Source organism: Coniosporium apollinis, assembly GCF_000281105.1.
Source record: "Coniosporium apollinis CBS 100218 chromosome Unknown supercont1.4, whole genome shotgun sequence".
NCBI classification, from domain to species: domain Eukaryota; kingdom Fungi; phylum Ascomycota; class Dothideomycetes; genus Coniosporium; species Coniosporium apollinis.
Genome location: NW_006913266.1, coordinates 496151 through 508360, shown reverse-complemented (window position 1 = coordinate 508360; position 12210 = coordinate 496151). Strand labels below are relative to the sequence as shown.

At 54.9% G+C, this 12210-nt stretch overlaps 4 protein-coding genes across 4 annotated transcripts; 2 read left to right on the top strand and 2 right to left on the bottom strand.

Moving 5' to 3' along the window:
* Positions 1–688: 688 nt before the first annotated feature.
* W97_01235 (uncharacterized protein) lies at positions 689–3307 on the bottom strand (the record flags this gene model as incomplete). The annotated part of the gene is made up of 1 exon (XM_007779143.1): positions 689–3307. One exon carries the CDS (start codon positions 3305–3307, stop codon positions 689–691), a length of 2619 nt encoding a protein of 872 aa, XP_007777333.1.
* A 973-nt stretch (positions 3308–4280) lies between these two features.
* Positions 4281–8146, top strand: W97_01234 (uncharacterized protein; the record flags this gene model as incomplete). Its single annotated transcript, XM_007779142.1, has 2 exons — positions 4281–6583; positions 6751–8146. 2 exons carry the CDS (start codon positions 4281–4283, stop codon positions 8144–8146), a joined length of 3699 nt encoding a protein of 1232 aa, XP_007777332.1.
* Positions 8147–8651: 505 nt separating this feature from the next.
* Positions 8652–9875, bottom strand: W97_01233 (18S rRNA biogenesis protein RCL1; the record flags this gene model as incomplete). The annotated part of the gene is made up of 1 exon (XM_007779141.1): positions 8652–9875. One exon carries the CDS (start codon positions 9873–9875, stop codon positions 8652–8654), a length of 1224 nt encoding a protein of 407 aa, XP_007777331.1.
* Positions 9876–10113: 238 nt separating this feature from the next.
* W97_01232 (uncharacterized protein) lies at positions 10114–12000 on the top strand (the record flags this gene model as incomplete). Its single annotated transcript, XM_007779140.1, has 2 exons — positions 10114–10723; positions 10772–12000. 2 exons carry the CDS (start codon positions 10114–10116, stop codon positions 11998–12000), a joined length of 1839 nt encoding a protein of 612 aa, XP_007777330.1.
* Between the last annotated feature and the right edge of the window lie 210 nt (positions 12001–12210).

Genomic DNA, 12210 nt, shown 5'->3' with positions numbered 1-12210 from the left:
GAAAGCATCCATTCCCAACTTCAGCGGAGCCGCTATGATGGGCGAATCCGTGCTGTTGACGTTCGCTAGAAGCTGAGGTTGGCTGAGTGTCGGATGCCTTTGGAGAACTTGAGTCCTGGGGTATCAGGATGAATCTATCATACGTGTCCGAGAAGGGCGAAGAACCAAATTTCTGATCCATGGTGGGAGGATATTGCTAAGGTGGATGAGGGGGTTGAGCGAAATGCACTACGAAACACGGTATGGTATAAGCAGTCGACGGAAGCAGATACGTTGTAGGACTGCTGAAGCGATGTGGAAAGGTAGCTGGAGACTTCCTCGACTCGAGCTTGGGGATCAGAAGAGCACGGTCCCCGACGTGACTACTCTTTCAGGGAGGTGGGCTTCGCACTGTCCCTGGCTAGACAGCTTGGACATCAAATCGTTGAAAGCAGCTTACTGAATGTGTGTGTCAGTCTGTGCGGAAGCTACGAGCATAAGTATCATTCTTATTTGCATACAGGAGGTAGTACTGCTACCCGCTGGTATTGGGACGAACCTCTATACGAACAACTCCGACATTGCATCCCCTTTGACGCCAACCCAGATAATATTGACTGTTCTTTCCTATGTTCACAGAGTTCTTCCGGAATCTACGCCGTCTTATCCCATACTTTTGTCTCAGCGCCAGAGAACTCCGATACGTAGCTCAGTCATCTTCAATATCATCATCACTCAGCACCAGTCCTGCCAGACCCGTTTCTTCTACGCCAGTAACGCCACTCACCCCGAGAGGACTCGTTTCCCTTTTGACTGCTCTGATGGTAGGTTTCCTTACAGCCACCCGACCAGCCGAAGAGTCCGTGGCCAACCCCTCGACAGCTTCGTTCGTCTCTTCTTCTTCTGATGGTTCTTCGCTCGCGAGGCCGATCCCAGTGAAGAGCGTCACCTTCTCGAGTTCCCTGATAACATCCGGGCTGTGGATCGAAGGTCTGCTCCGATATATGAAAGCCATGTACGGCAGCCGCTCTAGAAGCATCTCGCGAGGCGCGGAGCTGCCGCTTCCAAGCAGCAATGGTGCCGAGCTAGCATCGGCGGCTTCGGTGTTGTTTGTGGTTTCGGTGATCGTGGCAGTCCGCCTCCAGGTTTCCACACCGCCAGCTTCTGCGCCTTGTTTCCGGTTTCTTTGCCTGACTGGACCAAGCAGCTGTCCGCTTTGCGCTCGACTAACCCACAGGTCCACCCTTCCTTCTATCTCTTCCTTTTGCCGCCAGAGCCTGAGAGATGTGGGGTAAAACATCTGATACGCATCTCTTGAGCCGCCTCTCCCTCTTTGACCCGCAAGATCGGCAGGAGGCGCTATTCTTCTGACGGGATGGGGTAACTCGAAGAGAATCCCGCGGACGCTGGTATGAAAGCTCATCTCGTCTTGGCGCAAGGTGTCACCAGCGGAAACCAAGAAGGGGCGCTTAGCAGAGCCGAAGCGGTCAGGGGAGAGAAGATCGGCATTAGACAAAGCGTCGATGCAGCCATTAACGGAATCGATTGTGTCTTCGTCGGTGGTGCCTTGGCAGGAGAGTATATAGTTCTCGTGCAACGCAGCGATGAACGTCTGGATGTCGGTTCCCAGCTCATCAATGAGAGTGTCGACATTGACTTCTGGCGGGTTTGGCCGTGCATGTTGTGGCAGGTGGGCAGGTGGCTGAGGTATCGAGTCAACAGAAGGTCGTGCCTCGCGCTTATTGTACACGACTTTGCCGACAGCATGGAAAAGGCCTAGAGCACTCTCTCGTTGTGTGACCATCTCTAGGCTCTCTTGCTCCATTTTCGTGAGCGGCACGTCCTCTTTGGCCCTCTTGGATTTTGTAAAGGTGATCTTACTGCCCCAACCGTCGCCTTCATCTCCTCGGAGGCAAAGGAACTCTAGAGAAGATACTGCACTTCGTACGTCACCGATCTCCGACAAGCGTTTAATGACCTGCGGGCCTGGTGTCTTCCGGCGGCCTGACTTTCGGGCTTCCTTCAACACCACTAGCTCTAAAGCTTTGACCATGAGTGTAGGCGCTATCGCGTTGAATTCAATGACCGTGGTGCCGAAATGTGCAAGGATGTCAGGGCCGAGAAGACGATGAGAAGTGAAACTGTCAGCGGAAGCCGTGTTGGCCGAAACGAGGGTTTCCGAGATGATCATCACAATAGGCGTAACACTCTCTCTCTGGGCATCGCTGGTGTAAATACTGTCGAGGGAACGACTGTTCGCAGAGACATACTGCTGGATGGTAGAACGAAAAGACTGAAGAGCTGAAGACGAACGTGTGAATGTACTGGGAAACTCTTCGATCAACGTGATCTGCCTACTGCTTGCTTGTGACACTGGTTCTTGATATTGCTCCTTCGAGCCCACACCCTCGGTTGCAAAGCTCAAGCCCCCAAACTTACCAGACCTGCTTATGAAGTCTTCAAACTGCGCTGAGGTGGAATTGAAGTTCTCTGCGGTATAATCCGAACCCACCGGGTTCTTCCATTCATTGATTTCGGCGTCCAGTTCTTGTGCCAGTAGGGCGACAGTTGCAGTCTTGCCTGTTCCAGCGGCGCCTTTGAGAACCAGTAGACATTTGCGGTCCTGGCCTGCTAGGACGTTGCTCAACCAGGCCCGCACGTCTGCGACTTTCTTCTTGTGCACAGCCAACTCGTCAAGATTGACAGGACCGTATTTCTCCGTCCAGGGTCTCTGGTCTTTGGGTGGCTGGCTGACGCTGCTTGGATCTGAAGTAACTCGCTTTGCGCCCTTTGATGTCTTAAGGAACTTCTGACTGCTCAGCTGGGAACTCCTATTATCAGGAGCGGCACTCTCTCCAGCTTCATCCCGCACCCGTTTCCGTATTGCTAGCGAGAGAGATCCATCATGACCGTTTGCCCTGCGCGATTGCTTCTCGTCCGAATCATCGAGTATTGAATCCTCCTCAGTCTCGTGTATGCTTGCAGTCGTCTTCTCCGGGCTAGCCGATGGCTGTGAACGTTGCCGCTGTGTAGCAGCATTGAAAAAGGAGTATATCTTGTTTCCTTGGGGTCTGGACTTGGTGCCTGGCTGTCCGCCTTGAGATGCGGCCTGTGCATCTGGAGGTGTGGCCGAGGAAGCTTGGGAAGCCTCCGCTAGGGGTTTCTTTTCGGACGGTCTAGAGCGGGAAACCCTGCTTGATGCGCTGGACCTTAATGTTCGACCTGGACGTGACAGCAGTGCTGGTTGTGCTGGCTGGGTTGCGCTCTCCTCGTCGTCATCGGAGTCCAAGACTATCACCGTCTTCCTTTTCGCGCGCGGCTGCACCATGCCGCATCACCACGGCCACTATTTCGGTTCCTCTGACTTTCATAGGTAAGAGGCCTTGGCGGACGATAGCCGTGTGTTGAAGTCCGCTGCTTCACGTCGAGGACGATGCGCGAAAGCTTGGCTTAGTAAGCGCCCACTTAACTTGAGTTCGACGCCTCAGGCCTATCTTCGTACCTCTCCCTGTCAAGAGGCGGCATGGCACGTCACCCTCCAGGTTCTGTGTTTTTGATGCCCAGTGAGGCTCGCCCGTACGCAGAAGATAGCCATTCTAATGGTAGTAGAGGGCAATGGCAGAGTGCCACGCCGCGTCTGGCAGCAGCGCCGAAGCCCGACGGAGACTTCAATAATGTCATTGGTCCGCCGAGGGACCAGCCATCAGCTCACCAGAGAAGGATGCGGTTGCTTTGAGAAATGACTGTTATGCCGGCTTCTAGAGCCTCGACTCTCAACATCACTTCATCTTGATGCCCTTGTATTACATGAGTTGCGCCTTTTACTAGCACACGCGTACTAGTCCCTTTCATGATCCATGGCGAGATGCATTCATCCTTCCAGTCAGAGTCGTCCGCGAGTCGAATCTTGACAGTTGTTCTCTGAGCATTTCCTACCTCTCAACCGAATCGTTCACCAGTAAACGATCTCCGGTAGTATCTGCAATGCCGTCCGCCATTGGCATAGCGAGCGATTTCCTCATTTACCAGACATTGAGTTGTCAAGTTACGTGTACTGGCAGCGTATCATTGGTGACACCGAATGGGATCTGAGCTCTTTACGTGCCGTTTATGAGCCGCATTTTATTCATAGTTAAGTCCCGTACTTAGAGGTCCCCAATCGCTTGCAGTCTAATATATTCCAAACAACGTTACTTCGCCAAGGTCACTACCAAAGTCCTGAAGTAATAACACGACGACCAGCAGCTTGCCGCTAGCCGCTCATTCCTCTGATCACTTGGTTCACATTGTCTAACGGCACCATGCCTGCACGAAAAAAAGACAGCAGAGCTGCAAGGCGGCCTGCAAAACAAGCTGAGTCTACTCCACCAAGAAGTCCGTCTCCACCGGCGAGCCGATCAGCATCACCGTCTATGCTTCCGGCGTTGCCACCTTCGCCAGCCGTATCACCGTCACCGAGTATAGCAAGCCTGCGATCGAGCACTCCTGCGCCACCAACAGTGTCGACTCTTACAAAAAATGCCAGCGGTATTGTTGAGGAGCGCAAAGAAGACATCAAAGGTCGAGAGGACGAAGCAGCATCTCCTGAGAACACTCCGTTGAAAGACATAGAGGTTCTGAAGGGAGCCGAATCTTCAGCTAGCGATAGCTTTCAGACTTCGTTAGAGTTCAGCGAAGCTGAGGAGCCGACTGCTGGCGCAGCCTCTTCAACAACATGCGAGGGTCCCGCGGCCGTACCCGGACCCGATGCCGCAGATAGCGGCGAGATACATCTAGGCGCCGAAGGTGCTGAGATTGAAGAGAAGGATCTTGCATCTGTCGTCGATCCTTCCACAGATGCCCCGTCTGCAGAAGTCATCGTGGAGCATGGCTTAGAGGAACCAGCTGAGGGAATAGCGGCCAGCGGCAGTGAAAGCCCAGACCAGCCTGAGTATCCGGTGCCTGACGCCCCTCCATCAGAAGTCGCCGCAAACAAGCCCGAAGCCAACACTGAGCGCGCCACAACCAGAGGGAATGATTCAGAAAAGCAAACCCCTCCGATTCCTGCACCTCAGATAGCCAATCTGCCACAGACCCCATTAACATCAATGTCTGCTCCTCGCTCGCAGTCCCCCGACCAGCATCCGCACTCTGCTCCAGTTCAGCCCTTTGCGCCTTTACCAAACTCGAGCTACCTGCCACAACACTTCTATCAGCCAAGCCCAACGCCCTTGCCTCACGCAACTGTGCTTAGTAACGGTTTTCCTTATGGCACCACGAATGGCATGTCGAGTGGTCCTGCTTATTCGCTACAGCCTCAATACGCACCACCATCACACTCAGCACCCTACCGAAGTTTCAGCTCACCGTTTAGTCTCTACGGAAGCACTCCACCGATGCAACCGCACGTCAGTATTGACGTGAGAGCAGTTTCGCCGGGCGAATTTAGCATATCGCAACGAACAAATGGAAACAGCACCGCATTTCCAGGTGACGCAGGAGATCTGCTCTCACGGATCTCCTCCACAATTCCTGACCTACACCTCCTTCTGTCTTGTTATAACGAGGCACAAGCCCAGCTTGGTGTTCGCGAAGAGCTCCTTCGGAAAGCGTTGGCTCAACATGCCGATCTGATGAAGCGCAAGGAAGATTATATTGACACGCTTACAAGGCAACTGGACCATGCAATGAAGCAGCATGAGAGTACGACCAAGGCTCACGAGGCGGAGAGCAACAGATTGCGGCTACAACTCGATAGGTCGGAGGAAAAAACGAAGGAGTTCGAGGACCGTGTCAATGAGGCCGAGACTAGTAGGAAAGGTCTGCAGGAAGACATTTGTGCGCTTGAATCTCAGAGAGTGTCACTTGAGGGGGAGAAAGCCGATGCCGAGGCGGCTTTTGTTGAGGAAAGGAAGCGAATGTTGGAAGATTTCGAAGACTGGAAGACAAGAGCAAAGGAGGACTTCGATATGGAGAAGCTAAATCTCACAGCGGGGCTTGAAAAGAAACAGAAAGAGCAAGAGGACACGTTTGAGATACGACTGTTGCAGGCGAATGATGCACATACCAAAGAGAAGGACGCCCTTGATGAAGGCTTTGCAAAGCAGAGGAATGATCTTGAAGCAGAGTTTAACAGGAAAATAGATACAATGCGCATAGACACCGACCGACAGAAGGAAGAATTCGAGGCCAAGCTCGACACCATGCAGCACGAGCTTGAAGCTGCTGCCAAAAGGGAACAGGACAGCCGAGAAGCCTGGATCACGGAGAAGGACGACTTGACAAGAGCCTGGGACGAAGAGCGAACGAGAGCTAGCCGAGACATGGAAGAGCAGCGGCAGTGTCTTACGGCAGAGAAGGAACAAGAGAAGAGTGGCGTCCAGCGCTTCTGGTTAGAGCTTCAAGCTGACCTTACAAACAAGTGGGAGGCTGAAAAGGAAGGCTTGAGAAACGAGATAGCGACCCTCAAGAAAGGATGGGACGAGGATCGCGAAACCTTTGATCGTGCAGTCGGCGAGCTCAGAAGCGTTACCGAGAATTTAGGCGTGGAGAAGGGTCGGCTGCAGAAGATAGTTGACAGTTTCGGAGAAGTTATGGATGTCAAGAGCAAGGGGGATGCATACTAGTAAGTTGTGTGGGCGGCTCCGGCTCATTCAACCAGCGAAAGGCGTATGGAGTTGTACTGTAGCATGACAGTCCTGTAGCAAACCATCCAATCCCACTTCAGCGAACTTCGCCATCTCCTATCTCGAGTACTACTAGCTTCACTGACTGACTCCATGCTCTCCACAGCATCGACGCCTTCACACAGCTCTCCACGCTAATCCTGGATCTGTCGGCCACCCACTTTCAGCATCTTCCGACCTCTCCACCGGCGGAAAACGTCGCTTGTGTCCCACCAAACCTCCCTCCCTTCCTTGACAACACGCCGCGGTCTCGCCACCTTCGCTTAGCTTACGTAGCTCACGTAGTTTCTAGCCTTCTGACCTCCCGTGTCTTCACACCGTTCCTGTTCAGCCTAGGCGAACGTTATGACAACGCCGATGGTCTGTTCAGCGCGATGTCCAATCAGCTCAGAGGAAAGAGCACCAGGAAAGAAGCAACTTGGAGGCAGCATACGCTCGTTGCCGCTTTTACAACGACCGATGCTAAGGAGCGAATTAACGCCGCCGCCGGAGCAGTCGTTGAAGAGATCGTGGGCGAGCTTAGGCACTGGGCCGATCCGGGCGAAGAAGAGGCAATCCGAGTAGCTGTGAGGCGGATCGTCAAGCTCGCCGCGGAGACATGGAGGCTTGCGAGATTGGAGCGGGAGATGATCACTGCGCGGATGCCCGCGACCGACGAGAAGGCCAAGGAGGATACAGTTGATGGGCTTTGGCCTGCCCAGGTGTTTGACACGTCAACACCGGAGGCCACATTGCAGGCGCCTACCGATGGAGAATCTCACACTCGGCCAAAGCTGTTGCTCCGGCTGATCCCTGTGATACACCGGGAGGCTATACATCCGGACTTTCAACTTACAGAGCAGGATAAAGAGGACAAAGGTTGCGTATACTGCCCAGGTTTGGCCCTCTACGATGACGCCGTGCCATTCCATGCATATGAAGAGCATCTAGGCCTTCCTGATAGCGCAGCACCAGTCGAACCGTTAAATCCTGCTCCAGTGAGCGAAGAAACGACTCCCGCAGTGGCTTCACCGCCACCATCGCTACCACCACCACCAGTATCAGCCCCTGCTGATCCACCTCCCCTGAATTCGGCCCCGAAACCCGACGAACCCACTACGCCCTCCCTTCCTTCGTCTCCACGTCCGGCTTCGCCCCTATATCCCATCACGGATGAAATCGACGCTCAAGCCAACCGCTCCATCCGCGGTCCGCCCCTCAGCAGACGCAGCACCTTCACCGCCTCCATCACCAGCGAAACCCGCAGCAGCAGTAACAGCAACCGCACACTCGACAGGCGCGCCTCAGGTGGTACCGGCATACCTCGCAGCGCGGCTATCAAGGGACTTTATCGCCGGCCTGGAGCGTGGGGAGCGGAGGGGCTGGCTATTCAGCGGCGGGCTTCTGGGTTGGGGGAGGGAGGAAGTCGGAAGGGCACTGAGACTGGGGGGAGTGTCAGAAGTAAGGAGAGCTGGGAGAGTTGGGGTAGTAGTGCTAAAACGGCGGAGGAAGGTAGGGACTAGAGTTCTTGAGGATGGGATCGGCGACCGATGCACAAAGCGTTGCATACTGAATGATTTCTCTTGTATGTTTACAGGACTCTGGTCTGGTGTTCTTGCCAGCACATCATTACAGGTTCAGCTCGATCGAGACTTCGTACCAAAACGGCAAATCAGGTAGGGAAAAACCGAACTTTGACCTTGTTGACAGATTCTCGTGCGCATAAGCTTCAATCCATGTCTTGGCTCTCCGTTTCAGCACCCGCCCGAGTGGGTACACTTTGTCTACCTCAATATTCGTCATACTCCTCCTTCTCTCACACCAACCTTCCTGAAGCATAGCTGGCGCATAGTCCTTACACTTCGAACTCCACCCTGCGGCCGCGTAGGCCTCCAGCAGGCCCTCGGAGTTCTCTCTGGCCAATGGCCAAGGCCTGGCATAGCTTTGCGTTAAAAGTCATCGCTGCCGCACACTAATGTGCCGCGGTGTTCGCGAAGTTTGCGCCCTCATATCGGATTTGTCGATCGTTCACGCAATCTTTCTTCCGACATTGCCCACGCCCCTACCCACAACACTAACCACGACATCTCCCTGCTCATCCTCATCCGCATCCCTAAGACCCCACCCACTCGCACCAAACGCCCTCAGGTCCCTAGCCAAGCTAACAACCTCCTTCGTCCCCAAGACATCCCTCCCCATCTTCACCCTCCCCACATCCTCACTCCCCATCGCCATAAGCGTTAACACCGTCGGCGCCGCCACAGCCGACACATACCCCCCCTTTGATATCGTTTCCAGAAGCTGATACGCGGCCCCCCTCCCCACATCCTCCGGCGGCACGCCCCCCTCCGGCGGACTCGCCACATCCGCGCTCCACAGCGCGCCCGTCGAGCTCTCCGCAACAAGACTGATCCCAAAGCCCACGCCTATCTTCCTCTTGGCCCCAGGCTGGGCGGTTTTCGAGCCATCCGGCACCAACGGCGCGCTGCTCACGTCGCTGAAGATATACGTATTCGCGACGAACGGGTTCAGCACGCCCCGGGCCGCCTCGATCATGCGCGCGTTGTTGGCGGCAGAGACGCCCGTCGCGTATGCCACGCCTTTGATGCTCTTGACGCGGCCTGGGTTGAGCAGGTGCACGGTCTTAGGCAGGCGCACCTGGTGTCCGAAGAGCAGCTGGACTTCACCCCCGCCGCCGCGGTTGCCGGGGCCCGGGTTCGAGCGGCGGAGGATGCGGAGCTCGATGTTGTTCTCGATGCCAAAGCTTCTGTAGAGCGGGAGGATGGCGGTGCGCACCGTGTCGACGCTTATGTCGCCCGTGCTGGGCGTGGAGGAGGTTATGACGCCCGCGCCCGTGAAGAGGACGTTTAGCGCAGCTTTGCTGAAGGGCGCGAGGAGGCACAGCGGGAGGAGGTAGTAGGACACGCCGCGCGTGCATTCGCGGGGCAGCTCGTGCTTTAGGACGCCGGAGGTGTCGGCGCCGTAGCCTTGGGCGGAGCCGGTGAGGAGGCCGGGGCGGTAGAGCAGCGTTGTGCCGGTCATGGAGAATTCGATTAGGGAGCCGTTGGTTATGGTGTCGAGGAGGCGGAGGAAGGAGATTTCGTGGGGGAGGAGGCCGGGGCTGGTTGTCGAGTTGGAGCGGATTTGGGATATGCGGATTGGGCGGCCGGTCAGGGTGCTGACGACGAGGCGTTGAACGAGGTATTTGGAGCCGGTGAAGCGGATGGGAGGTGGGGAGGTAGTGGTCGACATGGCGACTGAGGTTGCACTGGATTCAAAGAGGGTGTTTAGTTGGTTGTGTAGCAGTCGAGCGCATCGGCGCAAAGATGTGCTGTGGTGTTGCGGCGGATTAAAAAATGATTTGCACGAGTCAGGCGTAGGGCTGAGTCGATAAGGCTGAGATAAGCTCACCACGTATGAGCCTCGTATCAACTTCATATGATAGTCATATGTCAACGCGACAGTATCGCGTAGCTCCACGTCCACGAAGATGCCCATGCCGGTTAATTCCTACAACCTGAAAAATGGCATCCAAGCAGGCGTGAAGGGGAGCAGGCATAGCTCTGGACCACCTATAAGCATCGTTGGAAACCGACTATACCGCAAGCAACACACTCCCGATACACCACCCGCAAAGCAGACCCCGAGAACACCTTTAGATGATGATGACATCCACTGCGAACCCAAAGGCTCGAGTGATGAGGAGCTAGCGTCAGATGACGCCGCCGCAGAGTTTGAGACATACCACCCCACGCGATCGCGCCATGCTAAGATTCATCCACCACGAAAGAACCCCCCTCGAGTATTGGTGCAGAAAGAACAGAGGTCAGACAAAAGAACCGACAAAAGATCTGCTGATGCGGAGGCTGCAGAGTCGATGGTCGAGACGAAGGGCGAACATGAGGGACAGGATAACGGCTCACGCGATGAAGGGAACGATCGAATGAACGAATTCCAATGGAGCCAAGAGAGCAATGACAGGAAGAGGAAACGAGAAGTCTCATATCGTACTAAAAGCACCAATATCCATGCGCTCCAGCCAAAGACATCATTGAAGAAGGAAAGATCAGACAGCCCGGAGGAATCAGATAGCGCCAAGGGTACGGCCTCACAACCACCGTCTAGAAATAGGAAAGCTAACATTTCAGGTCCGTCCGGATGGATAGCACCCCCGGTTGGAGCACGAAAGTCAGAGAAGCTTACGTTTAAGCGTCCTTCAGGTGCGGCTAAGAAGGAATCTCATGAATCAGACAGCAGCGCGCACAGCTTCAAAGATACGGCAAGCGCTGCAAAGTTTCGTAAACCTAAGAAGAACAATACAATCCCTAAAGAAGCTCCCTTTGTCCAGCCACGCGGTCAATCAACGGCAGATGGAAACGCTGCTTCCTCTGCATTCAGATTCCCCAGCGGGATACCGACTCCAGACTCCTCCCTCGGCTCCCACCAGGAAAGAGATGATCGCGGCAAGAGGCGCAGTGCACGGACAGCCAAACGTCCTACCAAGGACGACAGGACACCCGTGCAAGACTTTATAATACCGACCTCACTCACAGGTGACAACATCAAAACTCTTCTGAACGAAACGAGTCACATGCTGGAGAAGCCATATCCTAAACCAGATACAGGTCCGGATCGACCCAGCTCTCCTCTTACCTCCGTCCCAGACTCTCCCATTATATCCCCTGCAAAATCCATAGCAGATCTCACCAAGCTATCCGACGAGGACAATGCTCCCGCTATATGCCCAATGTGTCGTGATCCCGTTGACCCGGACCTCCTTCGGTCCTGGACGGTAGGGAAACCTCGCATGGCCCTCCGCGAACAGATCCAATTCTGCCGCGCCCACAAGCAGCATGAAGCGGAACAGACTTGCATCCAGCGCGGCTACCCCCCCATCAACTGGGCTCGCTTACCTACCCGCATGCGGCGACACAACGCATTCATCGAAAGTATCCTGGAGCAACGCGTCCCCTCACACTTCCGCGACCGGCTAGCCGAGAAAGTCTCGAAAGGCGAAAATAGAAGCCTGATGCAAACGCTCAAGTCCGGCGCCTCCGAGACTCTGACCCCCGGGTATTACGGGCCGAAGGGGGCGAGAGTCATGATGGACCACATCACCAAGACCTTTTCGGCGGCGATACGGACGAGAGCGGGGAGCGATAGGCTGATTGCATCTGGGGGTGTTTCGGGCTACATCCAAGCTGTGCTTGTGCCTGAGCTGGCGACGAGGCTTGTCATGGATGATATGGGTGTTGGTGAGGCGAGGGCGAGGGAGGTGCTTGCGGAGAGTATTGAGATTGGGGAGCTGCTTAATGAGCAGGAGCAGGATAGGGTTAAGGTTGAGGATGACGATGAGGATGGTGGTATGTACGAGTGAGGTTGCTGATGACTGGGCTTGGTGGATATCTCTTATCACGATCTAGGCGGTGCAGGAGCTCCGACATGGAGGCTACATAGCTTGGGCGCATGCTGGCTAGCCTGGGGGGCTTTCATGTCAGTATATTGCTAGCGGACGCCATGTACGCCTGTGCTACAGGTTGAGCACGAGAGGACAGGGCGAGGATATCGGAACCATAATACAGATATT